The sequence below is a fragment of the Protobothrops mucrosquamatus genome, unplaced genomic scaffold, assembly GCF_001527695.2.
Source record: "Protobothrops mucrosquamatus isolate PMUCROS unplaced genomic scaffold, P.Mucros_1.0 scaffold81, whole genome shotgun sequence".
NCBI lineage: Eukaryota > Metazoa > Chordata > Lepidosauria > Squamata > Viperidae > Protobothrops > Protobothrops mucrosquamatus.
Window position 1 is genome coordinate 273262 of NW_015386458.1, and position 13021 is coordinate 286282.

Below are 13021 nucleotides of genomic sequence, written 5' to 3' on the forward strand. Positions count from 1 at the left end.
TTTAATATGTCAGTTTAGAAGAGAGCTAAAGGATGTTATAGAATTGTTAACTTAAGGATAATATAATTTAAGACAGAATATAATTATTGTATTGTAAACCCTGTGTGTAGCTCTGGGAAGTCGGGGGGAAGGGAGGGGGGTGGGGAAGGGTGGGGTATGAGGGAGGTGGGGAGTTATATTGTAAAAATTTTAAAAATTTCCAATAAAATAAATAAATAAATAAATAAATAAATATGAGTCAGTTGCCAAGGGTCTGAATTTTGATCACGTGACCATGGGGATGACACAACTGTCGTAAGTATGAAAAATGCTCATGTCAGGTTTTTCAGTGCCGTTGTAACTTTCAGTGGTCACTAAATGAAATATTGTAAGTCAAGGACTGTGTATTCAGAGTTATATCAACGTGAATTTGTCAGTGTGCGATCTTCTGCAAAGTCTCGGTCCAGTGGTTCCCAACGTATAATTCCTCCAAATTTCCAATTAGTTGTAGGAGATAAGATCAAGTTAAGATTTTTAGTCCAAAATTGTGGACAATAGGGGCAGCTTCCTCTAGACCAGGAGTAGGCAACCTCGGCTCTTTTATGAATCATGGACTTCAACTCCCAGAATTCCTGAGTCAGCTATGCTGACTCAGGAATTCTGGGAGCTGAAGTCCATGAGTCATAAAAGAGCCGAGGTTGTCTACTCCTGCTCTAGACAGCTGTTTCTCAGCCTCAGTGACTTCGGGTGTGTGGATTTCAATTCCCAGAAATCCCCAGCTGGTATGTTTGTTCTTCACCTCCCAGAATTCCCTAACTGGCATGCATGGACTTCAATTCTCAGAGTCATTGAGGAGTTGAGTAAAGAAATAAAATTAATAAATAAAATCCCCAGAATTCCCTAGTTGGTATGTGTGAACTTCAACTCCCAGAATTTCCTAGCCGGCATTCTGGGTGTGGAATTCTGGGACTTAAAAGTCCACGCATGCTGGATGGGGAATTCTGGGAGTTGAAGCCCATAGCTCTTCAAGTTGTTGACATTGAGAAACAATGTTCAGAGTAAGAGAGATTAAGGCAAGGATTTCATGTCACGTCACGTCCTGCATTCAGGGGACTGTTTCACGTCGTTTTTGTCATCTCCAAGCCAATAATGGGTTTGTTTAATGACTGCAGCATTCACTTAATGACCGCTACAAGAAAGGTCGTAAATTGTGACCTGCTTTACCACCATCACAATTTATAACCATAATGGGGCTGGTAAGTTGTTGCAAGTCAAAAACTATTTGTAATCCGTATCTAAAAGGTACGTTTTTTATTCAGGCATTTCTCCAACAGTGTCATAAAACATAGAACCTCAGGGCTGGAAGGGACCTTAGAGGTCTTCTAGTCCAACCCCCTCTTCAAGGCAGGAGACCTTCTACCATCCTGGTCAAGTGGTTGTCCAGTCTGTTTTTGAAAACCTCCAGTGATGGAGGACCCACAACTCCAGGAGACAAGCTACTCCAGTGATGGCGAAACTTTTAGAGATTGAGTGCCCAAACTGCAACCCAAAACCCACTTATGCATCGTCAGGTGCTGGATGGGTGTGGCCCATTGGCTGGGCGCGGCCCATTGGCTGGGCGTGGCTGCGGTGGTAACGGCAGACTGGGTGGGACGAAAAAGTTCAATCTATCGATTCCAACTTTGCGAGATCTTTTTTTTCCCCCGTGAGAAGTTGAAATTGACTGATTGAACTTTTTTTTTTTTTTGCACATGGCGGCAGAGGCCTAAAGCGAAAAGGTTTTATAAAACCCATCTGAAGGCCTAGGACTGGGGTGATGCCGTGCGTGCCCACAGAGAGGGCTCTGAGTGCCACCTCTGGTACCCGAGCCATAGGTTCACCACCACTGAGCTACTCCATTGATTACAAGATAGTCCTCAACTTACAACAGTTCATTTAGTGACCGTTCAAAGTTACGGCATTGAAAAAAGTGACTTATGACCATTTTTCACATGACCGTTGCAGCATCCCCGTGGTCACGTGATCAGAATTCAGACGCTTGGCAACTGGGTCATATTTATGACGGTGACGGTGTACCAGGGGTTATGTGATCCCCTTTTGTGACCTTCTGACAAGCAAAGTCAGTGGGGAAGCCCAGATTCATTTAACAACTGTGTTAACTAACAATTTCAGCGATTCATTTAACAACTGTGGCAAGAAAAGTTGTACAATGGAGCAAAACTCACTTAACAAACGTCTCGTTTAGTAAGCAGAAATGTGGGAATCGATTGTGGTCATACGTCGAGGATTGCTTGACATTGGAATTGCTGTTAATTCACAGTTAAATGGTTTTAAGTCCATTTAAAACATAAAACATAGAAAAATAGGGTTGGAAGGGACCTCAGGGGTCTTCTAGTCCAACCCCCTTTTCAAGGCAGGGGACCTTCCACCATCCCGGTTAAATGTTGTCCAACTTTTCATTAGATGCAGAAAGAAAAACAGGGTTCTCTCCCTAACTTTCCCATCAGAGCCAGCAGAAAGAAATGCAAGGCATCTTAAAAAATCTGAGCCAGCAAGAAGACAGGAATGTGGAGGGTGAGAAGGCCGTGGGGAAGAAGCTGAATTCTGAGATCCAGAAGCAAAACTGCCTCATTGACCAGCTCAAGCAGATGGTGGCCGAGCGAGAAGCTCAGGTGAAGGAGCTGGAAGAGATGGTCAGGCAGCTGAGGTTGCAGGTAAGGCATCTCAGAGGTGAGAAGCGAGGATAGAGGCATGGGGAATGGCCAGGAAAGACAACAATCAAAAAACAGCTTGAGAAAATGTCTCCCTGAATTCATCAAACATTGAATTTGATATCAGGGGAAGACACAATTTGAGAGCCACTTTGGTCTAGTGGTTAAGACGCTGGTCTAGAAACCAGGAGATGGTGAGTTCTAGTCCTGCATTAGGCATGAAAGCCGGCTGAGTGATTTTGGACCAATCAGGAAACAATGAATTCTAGTCCCACTTAGGCCCAATTATCAGGAGATTGTGAGTTATAGTTTCATCTTAGGCATAAAAATCAGCTGGGTGACTTTGAGCCAATCATTCTCTCTCGGCCCAGCCCACCTCACAGGGTTATTGTTGTGGGGAAAATAGGAGGGACTATCATGTATATTTGATACTTAAATTGTCACGTAATAAAGTTGGGATAAGCATCTAATAAATCAATCAATAAACAGGAATCCCGGGCACTCAAAATCGGTTGGCTGATTGTATTTTGTAGCAGCAGCACCTTCCCCCCCAAGAGGAAAGTGGATTAGATTCGGGTTCCACGCTGTCTACAGAGTCTTTAGAAGAGGAAAATCAGAATTTAGCCACCAAGAAAGAAGACTATAGCAGAACTGACAGCTCTGTAAGGTAGGAAAGGCAGCGTTCTAAATCTCCAATTATTTTTTTTTTAAAGAGTCTCTCCCAGTTCTGATCCTTAGTCATTATCCTGAGCCAGATTGAAAAACCTTTGGATAGAGAAACATTTCTCAGAGGTATACCTAAGCAAGATGGTTGTTGAATGAGTTTTGTCCCATTTGATGGCCTTTCTTGCCACCGTCGTTAAGCAAATCGCTGCAGTTTTTAACTTAGCAACACGGTTGTTAAGTGAATCCGGCTTCCCCTTCTGACTTTGCTTGTCAGAGTCACAAAAGGGGGATCATATGACCCCAGGACACAGCAACCGTCAAAAGTACAAGTCAGTTGCCAAGCATCTGAATTCTGATCACGTGACCACGGGGGATGCTTCAACCGTTGTACGTGTGAAAAATGGTCACTTTTTTCAGTGCCGTTGTAACTTCAAACGGTCACTAAATGAACTCTTGTAAGTCAAGGACTGGCCTGTGTCTACACCAGGGCTTTTCAACCAGTGGTACGGGTACCACCTGTGGTACATTGGCACCTGGCAGGTGGTACGCGACCATCCTAGAAAAGTAGTGGGGTTGGGGAATGGGCTGAACCGGTGGCATCACTGCACAAGCCTGAGCGAGAGACGGCTGGAGCTGCAGGGCTGTCAGGGCTCAACGGAAGCGCCAGGATCAGCACCAGACTCCAGCTGGAGCTCGGCGCTGATCCTGGTGCTTCTGCTGAGCCCTGAAGAAGCACCAATCAGCTGGAAAGCAGCACTGATCCTGGCGCTTCTGCTGAGCCCAGAAGAAGTGCCAATCAGCTGGAATGTTGCAGCATCTCCAGGGTCTTGTGATTTACATTCAGATGCTTGGCAACTGATTCATATTTATGACGGTCACAGTGTCCCAGGGTCATGTGAAGTGACCAAAACCTGCTGCAACCACCCAGCAGACGGAGGGGGGGATAAAAACCAAACACACCCCACCCCACCCCCTCTGCCAATCCTCAACAGAAATGCCTCACAACAATGGAAACCTCGGACAGGAGGAAGAGCACCGCAGGCAGGTGTGTTGCTTGGCTGTGTCTTGCGGAGGCACTTTTTTCAGTGCCATTGTAACTTCGAACAGTCACTAAGCGAACTGTTGTAAGTCAAGGACTACCTGAACTTTATCACTTTTTTCCTTTTTGGGGGGGGGGTCATCAAGTTTTTGACACCTTGCTAGGCGACTGGTGGTACTCGGATGTTGCCATATCCTAAAAGGGGTACAATGGGTGAAAAGGTTGAAAAGCCCTGGTCTACACCCATCTCAAATGCCTCGAAGTGAATGATGGGTTTGCTTAAAGATTGCAGCATTCGCTTTGTGACCCTGTGCTAGCTTAACAACTACAGCCAGAAATGATATAAAATAGGACACGGTCAAAAACGACCTTCTTAATGACAGTCATGACTTACAGTAAACTATTTGTATAGTTTACTGTGCTGGTTACTATCGTCCCAGGTGGGGAACAAGCTCAACTAGAATTTACAAACCAGTATAGCTGGACCCACCATACATGCATCTGGGTCTACAGCAAACTAGCCTTCATCTGGATTGCATTCACTTCTGATGACACCTTGTATTGTGTGTAAGTTTGGAATTTTTGACCTCCAGAAATATGGAACCGAAGGGAATTTAAAGATCATCTAATCCAGGTGGTAGTGGACTCCACTTTGCTGGAGCTGTTTAAACAAATATTGAAGTGATAGGTTCCTTTGCTGAATAACAAGAGTTGGAAGGTACCTTGGAGGCCATCTAGTCCAACCCCCTGCCCTAGCAGAAAACCCCATATCATTTCAGACAAATGGCTGTCCAATCTCTTCTTAAAAACCTCCACTGATGGAGCACCCACAACTTCCAGAGGCAAGTCGTTCCACCATTTGATTGCTCTGGGATTAGAGAATAACAGAAGAAGAGTTGGAAGGGACCTTGGAGATCTTCTAGTCCAACCCCCTGCTTTAGCAGGAGACCTTACAACATTTCAGACCAATGCTTGTTCAATCTCTTCTTTAAAATCTCCAGTGATGGAGCTCCCAAAACTTCTGGAGGCAGGTGGTTCCACTGGTTAATTGTTCTCGCTGTCAGGAAATTTCTCCTTAGTTCCAGGTTACTTCTCTCCTTGCTTAGTTTCCACCCACTGCCAGCTCAGGTTGGACTAGATGATCTCTAAAATGGCCCCGTCACCCTTTCATTCTAGGATTATAGGATGCTTCGAACGGCTGCATCCTTGGCAAACTAGAATTTCCCCCAGACGGCGCTTCTGATCCCACCCTGGTTAGTAGGAGCCCGTCCAGAGGCTGTTAAATGTGTGGTTGAGAGGCAGAAGTGAAAAATGTGACAGATGTTTTGTGTGTTCCAGGACAGTGTCGAAGATGGGACACACCCTGGTGGATTCTGCAGCAACGTTATTTCCAATGTCTCCTGATAGGTTGGTGCAAAATTTGCTTGTTTGATGGCAATGCCCAAATTTCTTCCTTCTCTTCCAGGAAAGTCTGTGGGAGGCCTTAGTTTATTTATTTGTGCAATACATTTTTTGAAGGGTTAGGGTGAGGGTCCAAAAGTGACCATCAAAAAGCTAGGAGAGAAACAAAAAAGGCACAAAGATCTTATCGCTCGCAATTAACCCCCAGTGAAGCAACAGCAAGATTTAACACCAGACCAAACAGCTTCCAATCAGCAAAGTCAATGGGGAAAAGACTGCAGTGATTCTCTTCACAACCGTGGCAAAAAATGAGGGCGTAAAACCTGGTGTTGTGGTCATAAGTTGAGGACTGCTTCTACGGATAAAAAAAATCTGATTTGGCTTTTGGCTTCCTCACCCTTCCTGAAAAGCTAAGCAGGGTCAGACGTGGTTCAATCTTGGAGGGGGGACAATCTGGAAAGTCCAAGGCTGTCTTCACTCACAGAGAAGTTGAAGAAATTCTGGAACATGTTAAAAGTGTGTGTTGTTCTAATGCACAAAAACATGTGTGTTTATAAGTGTGTGTTGCTGGGCTCCATGGCAATCGTAAGTCGAAGTCTATACATACAGACACCCACACCCACGCATACATACACATGTGTTTCTGTGTGTGTAGTCCTTGACTTACTACCACAACTGAACCCAACTGAGCAAGACAAGTGAGTTTTGCCTCATTTTACGACTTTCTTGCCACAATTGTTAAGTGAATCCCTGCAGTTGTAAGTTAGTCACAAAGTCGTTAAATGAATCTGTCTTCCCCGTTGACTTTGCTTGTCAGAAGGTCGCAAAAGGGGATCACATGACCCCGGGACACTGCAACCATCATAAATACGAGTCAGTTGCCAAGCATCTGAATTTTGATCACATCACCACAGGGATGCTGCAGCGGTCATAAGTGAAAAGCGGTCATAAGTCCCTTTTTTCAGTGTCATACTAACTCCAAATGGTTGTAAGTTGAGGACTACCTGTAAATGTCCTTCCTCTTAATATCAACTGGGAAACTAACATGGGAAGGTGGTTTGGGACGTCTCATAAGTACCTGCCTGGGCTTTGCAGGATGGATCCTGGGTGCCATAAATTGGGCTTTCAGCCTTGTTTACAAAAATCCATTTTATTTTCACTCGGCTAAACCAAGCTGATCTTCTCTCTGTTTTAGTGCACCAGAGCTGAACAGTGTTGATTTCAGGACCCTGCAGGCTCAGATCACCGAATACAAGACTCTGTGTCAAGCAGCAGAAGTGGAACGAGACCGTTTGATAGAGCTGGTCAGCATCCTACAGAAAAGGTATGGTGGGTCGCTGAGCACAAAATTCCCTGAGATTTTTTTTGAAACTCAGAGTCCCTTGTCCCAAGTTACTCAGATGTTGAGACTCCACAAAGACTCTGGAAAGAATACACAGAAGAGCTACAAAAAATGATCTGGAGGCTGGAGGCTAAAAGATATAAGGAACGGTTCCTGGAATTGGGTGTGTTTAGTTTAAATGAAAAGAAGGCCTAGGGGTGACATGATAGCAATCTTCCAATATCTCAGGGGTTGCCACAAAGAAGAGGGGGTCAATCTCTTCTCCAAAGCACCTGGAAGCAATGGGTGGAAACAAATCAAGGAGACATCACTGAAAGATGAGCCAGCCATGTGCTGCAGCTGTCAAAAAGTCCAACACAGTCCTAGGCTGCATTAACAGGGATAGAATTCAGATCGCGTGAAGTGTTAATACCACTTTACAACGCCTTGGTAAGATCCACACTTGGAATATTGCATCTAGTTTGGGATGCCATGATATTAAAAAAATGTCCCAGTCAATCCACCTCTTGGATTTCCTGGTGGTCTCCCATCCATCTACACCCAAAGCCGGATTCTGCCTCACTGGAGAAACATTTGACAGTTCTCTCTCAGCTCTTGAGTTGCCGCTGTTTATGGGGCTACAGGGGTGTTTGACCTTTCTTTCTTTTCTTTTTTTAAAAAAAAGTTTTATTAATTTTTAAGAATTACAATCTTTAGAGCAGTGGTTCTCAACCTGTGGGTCGGGACCCCATTTGGGGTCGATCGACCATTTCATGGGGGTCGCCAAGCAAGGCTGTCCGCCATTTTTTTGTCCGCCATTTTTTTTGTCCGCCATTTTTTTCTTTTCCGGCGGGTGCCTTACCTCCCTTGGGCTGGGCCAGCTGGTGGTCGGCCTGCTCCATCTCTGCCGCTTGCCAGCTACGCCTCGGCCGGCGCAGGGGGCGGAACCATGCATGCACGGCGCTTCCGGGCAGGGAAAGTCCTCGACTTACGACCGGTTGGGTAGTCCTCGACTTACGACCGGTTTAGTCCTCGACTTACGACCGGTTTAGTCGACTTACAACCGGTTTAGTCCTCGACTTACGACCGGTTGGGTCGCGGCATTAAAAAGGTTGAGAACAACTGCTTAGAGCTTAGTAAACAACATGTCTGGGTTCTCATATTTAACCTTAACTTCTTCAATATAAATCTATTCAGTACTGCACATTCCAATATTTTTCCCCTAATCCTCCTTTCTTCCCCATATTTTTTCCATTTTCCCCTCATTACACAATTACAATTCCTAATACTATTGATATATGCAACATCTTCATCATAAACATCTTCATCATATTTTACTAATATTATACAAATAACAATATCAATTCATAAATCAATATCCTGTTTTTCGTGCTCTTGTTAAAGCTTGATTTCCCATCAATATTTAAAGTATCTTTGTCAGTTATGATTTTCTCAATATTAATTACATTTTTATATAGCTAAAAATTTTATTCATACCAATCCTCCTCTTATTTTTGTATTTCCCATATCAAAAGAAGAAAAAAGATGCTAAATCATATCTTTTATTAGAAAAGTCTAATTATATCTAAGGGTCACCCATTCTTTTAATCATATTGAAACAAGTATTTAAACATATAATGCCCCCTCTAATAGGTCAAATCTTCTATGTTTTAAAGCTAACTCATGCTTTCTTTCTTTGCCAAGTAGCTTTCCAAGCTAAGGCAATTAAATCATCCAGGAATTTTCTTTCTATTTTTGTGAAAATTGCTTGGCATGAAGAAGACAATTTAGGTAGGGTATTTTGGGGAGAGGAATTCTGCCCATTTATGTTCCTTAAGCAATTCTCACCTTCTTTCTCTCTCAATTTCTCCCCTCATCTTTTGTCTCCCAAATTGTAACATTTCCCCTGACAGCTCTATGTTCCATTCCCCAAAATCTTCTTCCTTGTCATCAGGTGCATCTTGCAGACTTAAGGGGTAAAAGGCCTTTTGCATTTTCATTGTTATGGGTAAGTCTTGCAGTATTTTATTTGTGTATGGTAGTTTATATTTCCCTTCTTTCATCTCTTCCATCCCTAGGTCCATTTCCTCTACTTCATCTTCTGATCTCTGGTTTATTTGTTCATACTTTATAGTCGTTGTCTGGGAAATTTCTAGTTGTAGATTTAATTTGGAGATTTGCTCATTTATATTATCTAAATTATTTTTAGTCTCATTATGGTTTCTTTTTATGTCCTCTTTGTATGCAACAATTGTTTGATGAATTAGTTGTAACATAGAGTATATTTCCTTCTGAAAGGTGTTTGTTTTTTCTTGAGGCATCATTCCTGGAGATCCTCTAATATCACCAGTCTCAGTAAGAGTAGAACAAAGTTTTCTCTAGCTTTCTGGACTTTATTTGTAGCCTTTATAATCCAATAGATTCCAGAATATAGGTCCAGTCCCAAAAGCAATATTTTATAGTGATCCTTTGTCTCAGGCATCCAAAAATTGTCAGTCAGGCAAGGTTATAATCCACAATGTTCAAAGTGTTCAACCTCCCTGAAAACAGCTCAAAAGTCTCTCCCAGCCAGAGGTAATCAAAGGTCATTTTTTTCTTTCTCTCCCACTAGCTCTTGAGATTAAAAGTCCAAGCTCAGTAGGTGTTTATAGTCCAAAAAGGTCAGGGTGATAAGTATGCCAAAATATTTTCCTTTATTGCCAGCTGTTTCCCCTTAAGCTAGGAGTCATCAAGCAGCCAGAAAGCTAGTTATAGTACTGTACTCAAATCCACCCCTAGATGTCATTCAAAATCCATTTTCCACTCTTAAGACAGATTTCTTACATTTCACCTCAATGTTTTTTTTTCCAAAGAGAAAATCTTAACAATGATCTGTTCTCAAATTTCAAAACTGTAGTTTTATGTTACTTCCACATCAATATTGTGTATTTCTGTCCCCCATAGAAATTAAAACACCGTTTCCATTTACATTCTGAGGTTTTTAGCTTCTTGGGAGCCTTTCCCAGGAAATTCAGTTGTAAGATAGTAAAGAAAGGATCAATATTCTCATCCAGTTCCAAAACATGCTGTTTACGATGTGTTAATTGGTACTTTTCTTCTTCAGTTGTCAGCAGCTAATGGCTGGCCATAGGGATGTAGCCAGTCGTTCCCCTGCCGGTTTGGAGGGCTTTTCTCAGATCAAACAGAAAAACCGCCATCTCACTGTGACCGATAAGACATCCCTCCTTCTTCATCGCTTCTTCGAGGCAATTTTAGGCTCTTTTTATGGGCCCCAGCAGGGCAAAATCAGGCATGAAAGGCAGAGCCCTGCCTTTCTGCATCCGTCTCACTGCAATGCAAAACCAGAAGTCTTTCGGATGTTTGATCTTTCTGATGATGCGCATGTGCAACATTTATGTCTCCAGGGTAGATGAGAGCATCACAAAAGTTTGGGAAGCCGAAAAGAAATTTCAGGAACAACAACATAAGTACGTCGCTCTTGAGCAACAGTTTGCGAAGCTGAAGATGGAATCCGGGAAGACAGTCGTGGCCCCCAGGGCTCAGCCCAAAACCAAAACAGGTAAAATCATTCAAAGCATCTAGACATGCAACGCTTTGCAGAAGCCTTGTACAAAACTTGACCAGTGGAATTTCCACAGAGAACAGGAGAATTTCCTCCCCTAATGGCCAACTAGGGGTGGCTGTGGAAGAGAGTCCCAAAATAAAGGAAAGATGGTCGTCATAACTGCACAACCCCCCCCCCCTTTTGAATGAACACATAGTCCTCAACTTATCACCGGTCACGTAGTGACAGTTTGAAGTTACGACGGACTTCCCCAGAACTACTTACAGATCAGTTTCAAAGTTCCAATGGCCCCACTTCTTTCCCTTGTGATCATGTGACCAATTTGGGGGACTTGGCAACCACCCCACATTGACAGCCATTTGCAATGTCCCATGATTGCGATTTTGGGCCGTTTTTGCCAAAAAAAGTGTTTATTTTGGTTGCCAGGCAAAAGCCCTCATTGGGTATAATGGGTTCACTTAACAACCGTTGGATTCGCTTAATGACCTCTGCAAAAAAAATCACAAAATCAGGTGCGGTATGCTGACCTGCTTAACACCACCACGACTGATGAATGTGATTCCAGGCTCAGTTACGGTCATAAGTTGAGAATTATACATATATGTATCCCCCCCCCAAATGGCATTTACTTTGGTTTCTAGAACAAAAAACACCCCATAGTAAAAAAAAATATGGATTTGCTTAATGACTGCAGCATTAGCTTAACGATGGCAGTATTTGCTTAATGACCACTGCAAAAAAAATCTCATAAAATCAGGGAGTTCTGGCAGTCGAAATCCACCCGTCTTACAGTCTCTTTCCACTTCTCAATCGAAGATATGAATTGTGGTTTCTTTTTTCCAGAAAAGTTTAGAATTTGGTGGGTTTGTGGGCAGCCTTCAGGATCAGTATCCCTGTTTAACGATATGTCTTGTCTCAACAGCTCCGCCATTCAGCAGCACCAAAATGAGCTGGAACGCCGGGGATAAAAAAGATCTGCCATCCGTTCAACTTTCCGAAGTGCCTTTGGAGTCTCAGTTGGAGGAACTGTCTACACAGTAAGACGTTTAATATTTTTCTTTTCCATTTTTAAAAAATCAAAACTCTAAATTAGATTTAAGAAGTTGTTAAGTTAGTAACATGGCTGTTGAATGAATCTGGCTTGTCTGTTGACTTTGCTTGTCAGAAGGTCGCAAAAGGGGATCACGTGACCTTGGGACACTGTGACCGTCATAGATAAGAGTAAGTTGCCAAGCCTCTGAATTTTGATCACATGACCATGGGGATCCTGCAACAGTTATAACTGTGAAAAATGGTCATAAATCACTTTTTCCAGTGCCATTGTAACTTTGAATGGTCACTAAATGAATGGTTTTAAGTTGAGGACTCCCTGTACAAGTGATCCTCAACTTATGACCGTAAGGGAGCCCACAATTATGATCATTAATTGATTTGTCATTAAGCAGGTTACCACTTGACTGTTCACAATTTTACAACATTTTTTGCCACTGTCATTAAGCAAACACCGCAATTGTTAAGTGGAACCATGTTACCCAATGGCTGTTTTTTGCCGGAAAGCAGAATTAAATGTTTCCATCAAAAAAAATGTCATAAATTGTGGTCACACAAAACTACAAATGTCTGTAAACGAAGGCCAGTTACTCAGCACCCAAAATATGACACAAAATATGACTACTTACTTACAACTATGTAAGTAGCCCTGGTGAGAATTGTCATAATGTCAGGGAATGGCGCAGCTGGTGTCCAAATGGATCAGAGGCTGTCAGGAACTTCTAAGCTTTATATAAGTAAATATGTTTTACACAGTATATATAGATAGTCAGGCAAACAGGAGCATCATGAGGTCAATTGACACAGCAGGAACATCATGAGGTCAATCGACATAGCAGGAACATCATGAGATCAATCAACACAGCAGGAACATCATGAGGTAAATCGATACAGCAGGAACATCATGAAGTAAATCGACACAGCAGGAAAATCATGAGGTAAATCAATATAGCAGGAACATCATGAGGTAAATCGATACAGCAGGAACATCATGAGATCAATCGACACAGCAGGAACATCATGAGGTAAATCGATACAGCAGGAACATCATGAAGTAAATCGACAGCAGGAACATCATAAGGTAAATCAACACAAAAGGGACATTGTGAGGTGAAATCAAAACAGCAGGAACATCATGAGGTAAATCAACTTAGCAGGAACATCATGAGGTAAATCGACACAGCAGGAACATCATAAGGTAAATCAACACAACAGGGACATTGTGAGGTGAAATCAACACAGCAGGAACATCATGAGGTAAATCGACACAGCAGGAACACCATGAGGTA

The 13021-nt window shown here is 42.8% G+C and overlaps 1 protein-coding gene across 1 annotated transcript in view; it reads left to right on the forward strand.

The window, feature by feature from the left end:
- CCDC13 (coiled-coil domain containing 13) overlaps window positions 1–13021 on the forward strand; it is a 29573-nt gene that overhangs the window by 15172 nt on the left and 1380 nt on the right. The window contains exons 9-14 of the mRNA XM_029283428.1: window positions 2487–2693; window positions 3224–3357; window positions 5734–5802; window positions 6992–7120; window positions 10522–10676; window positions 11605–11719. Of these exons, the coding sequence (XP_029139261.1) occupies window positions 2487–2693; window positions 3224–3357; window positions 5734–5802; window positions 6992–7120; window positions 10522–10676; window positions 11605–11719 (809 nt within the window). The remainder of the gene's footprint in view (window positions 1–2486; window positions 2694–3223; window positions 3358–5733; window positions 5803–6991; window positions 7121–10521; window positions 10677–11604; window positions 11720–13021) is intronic.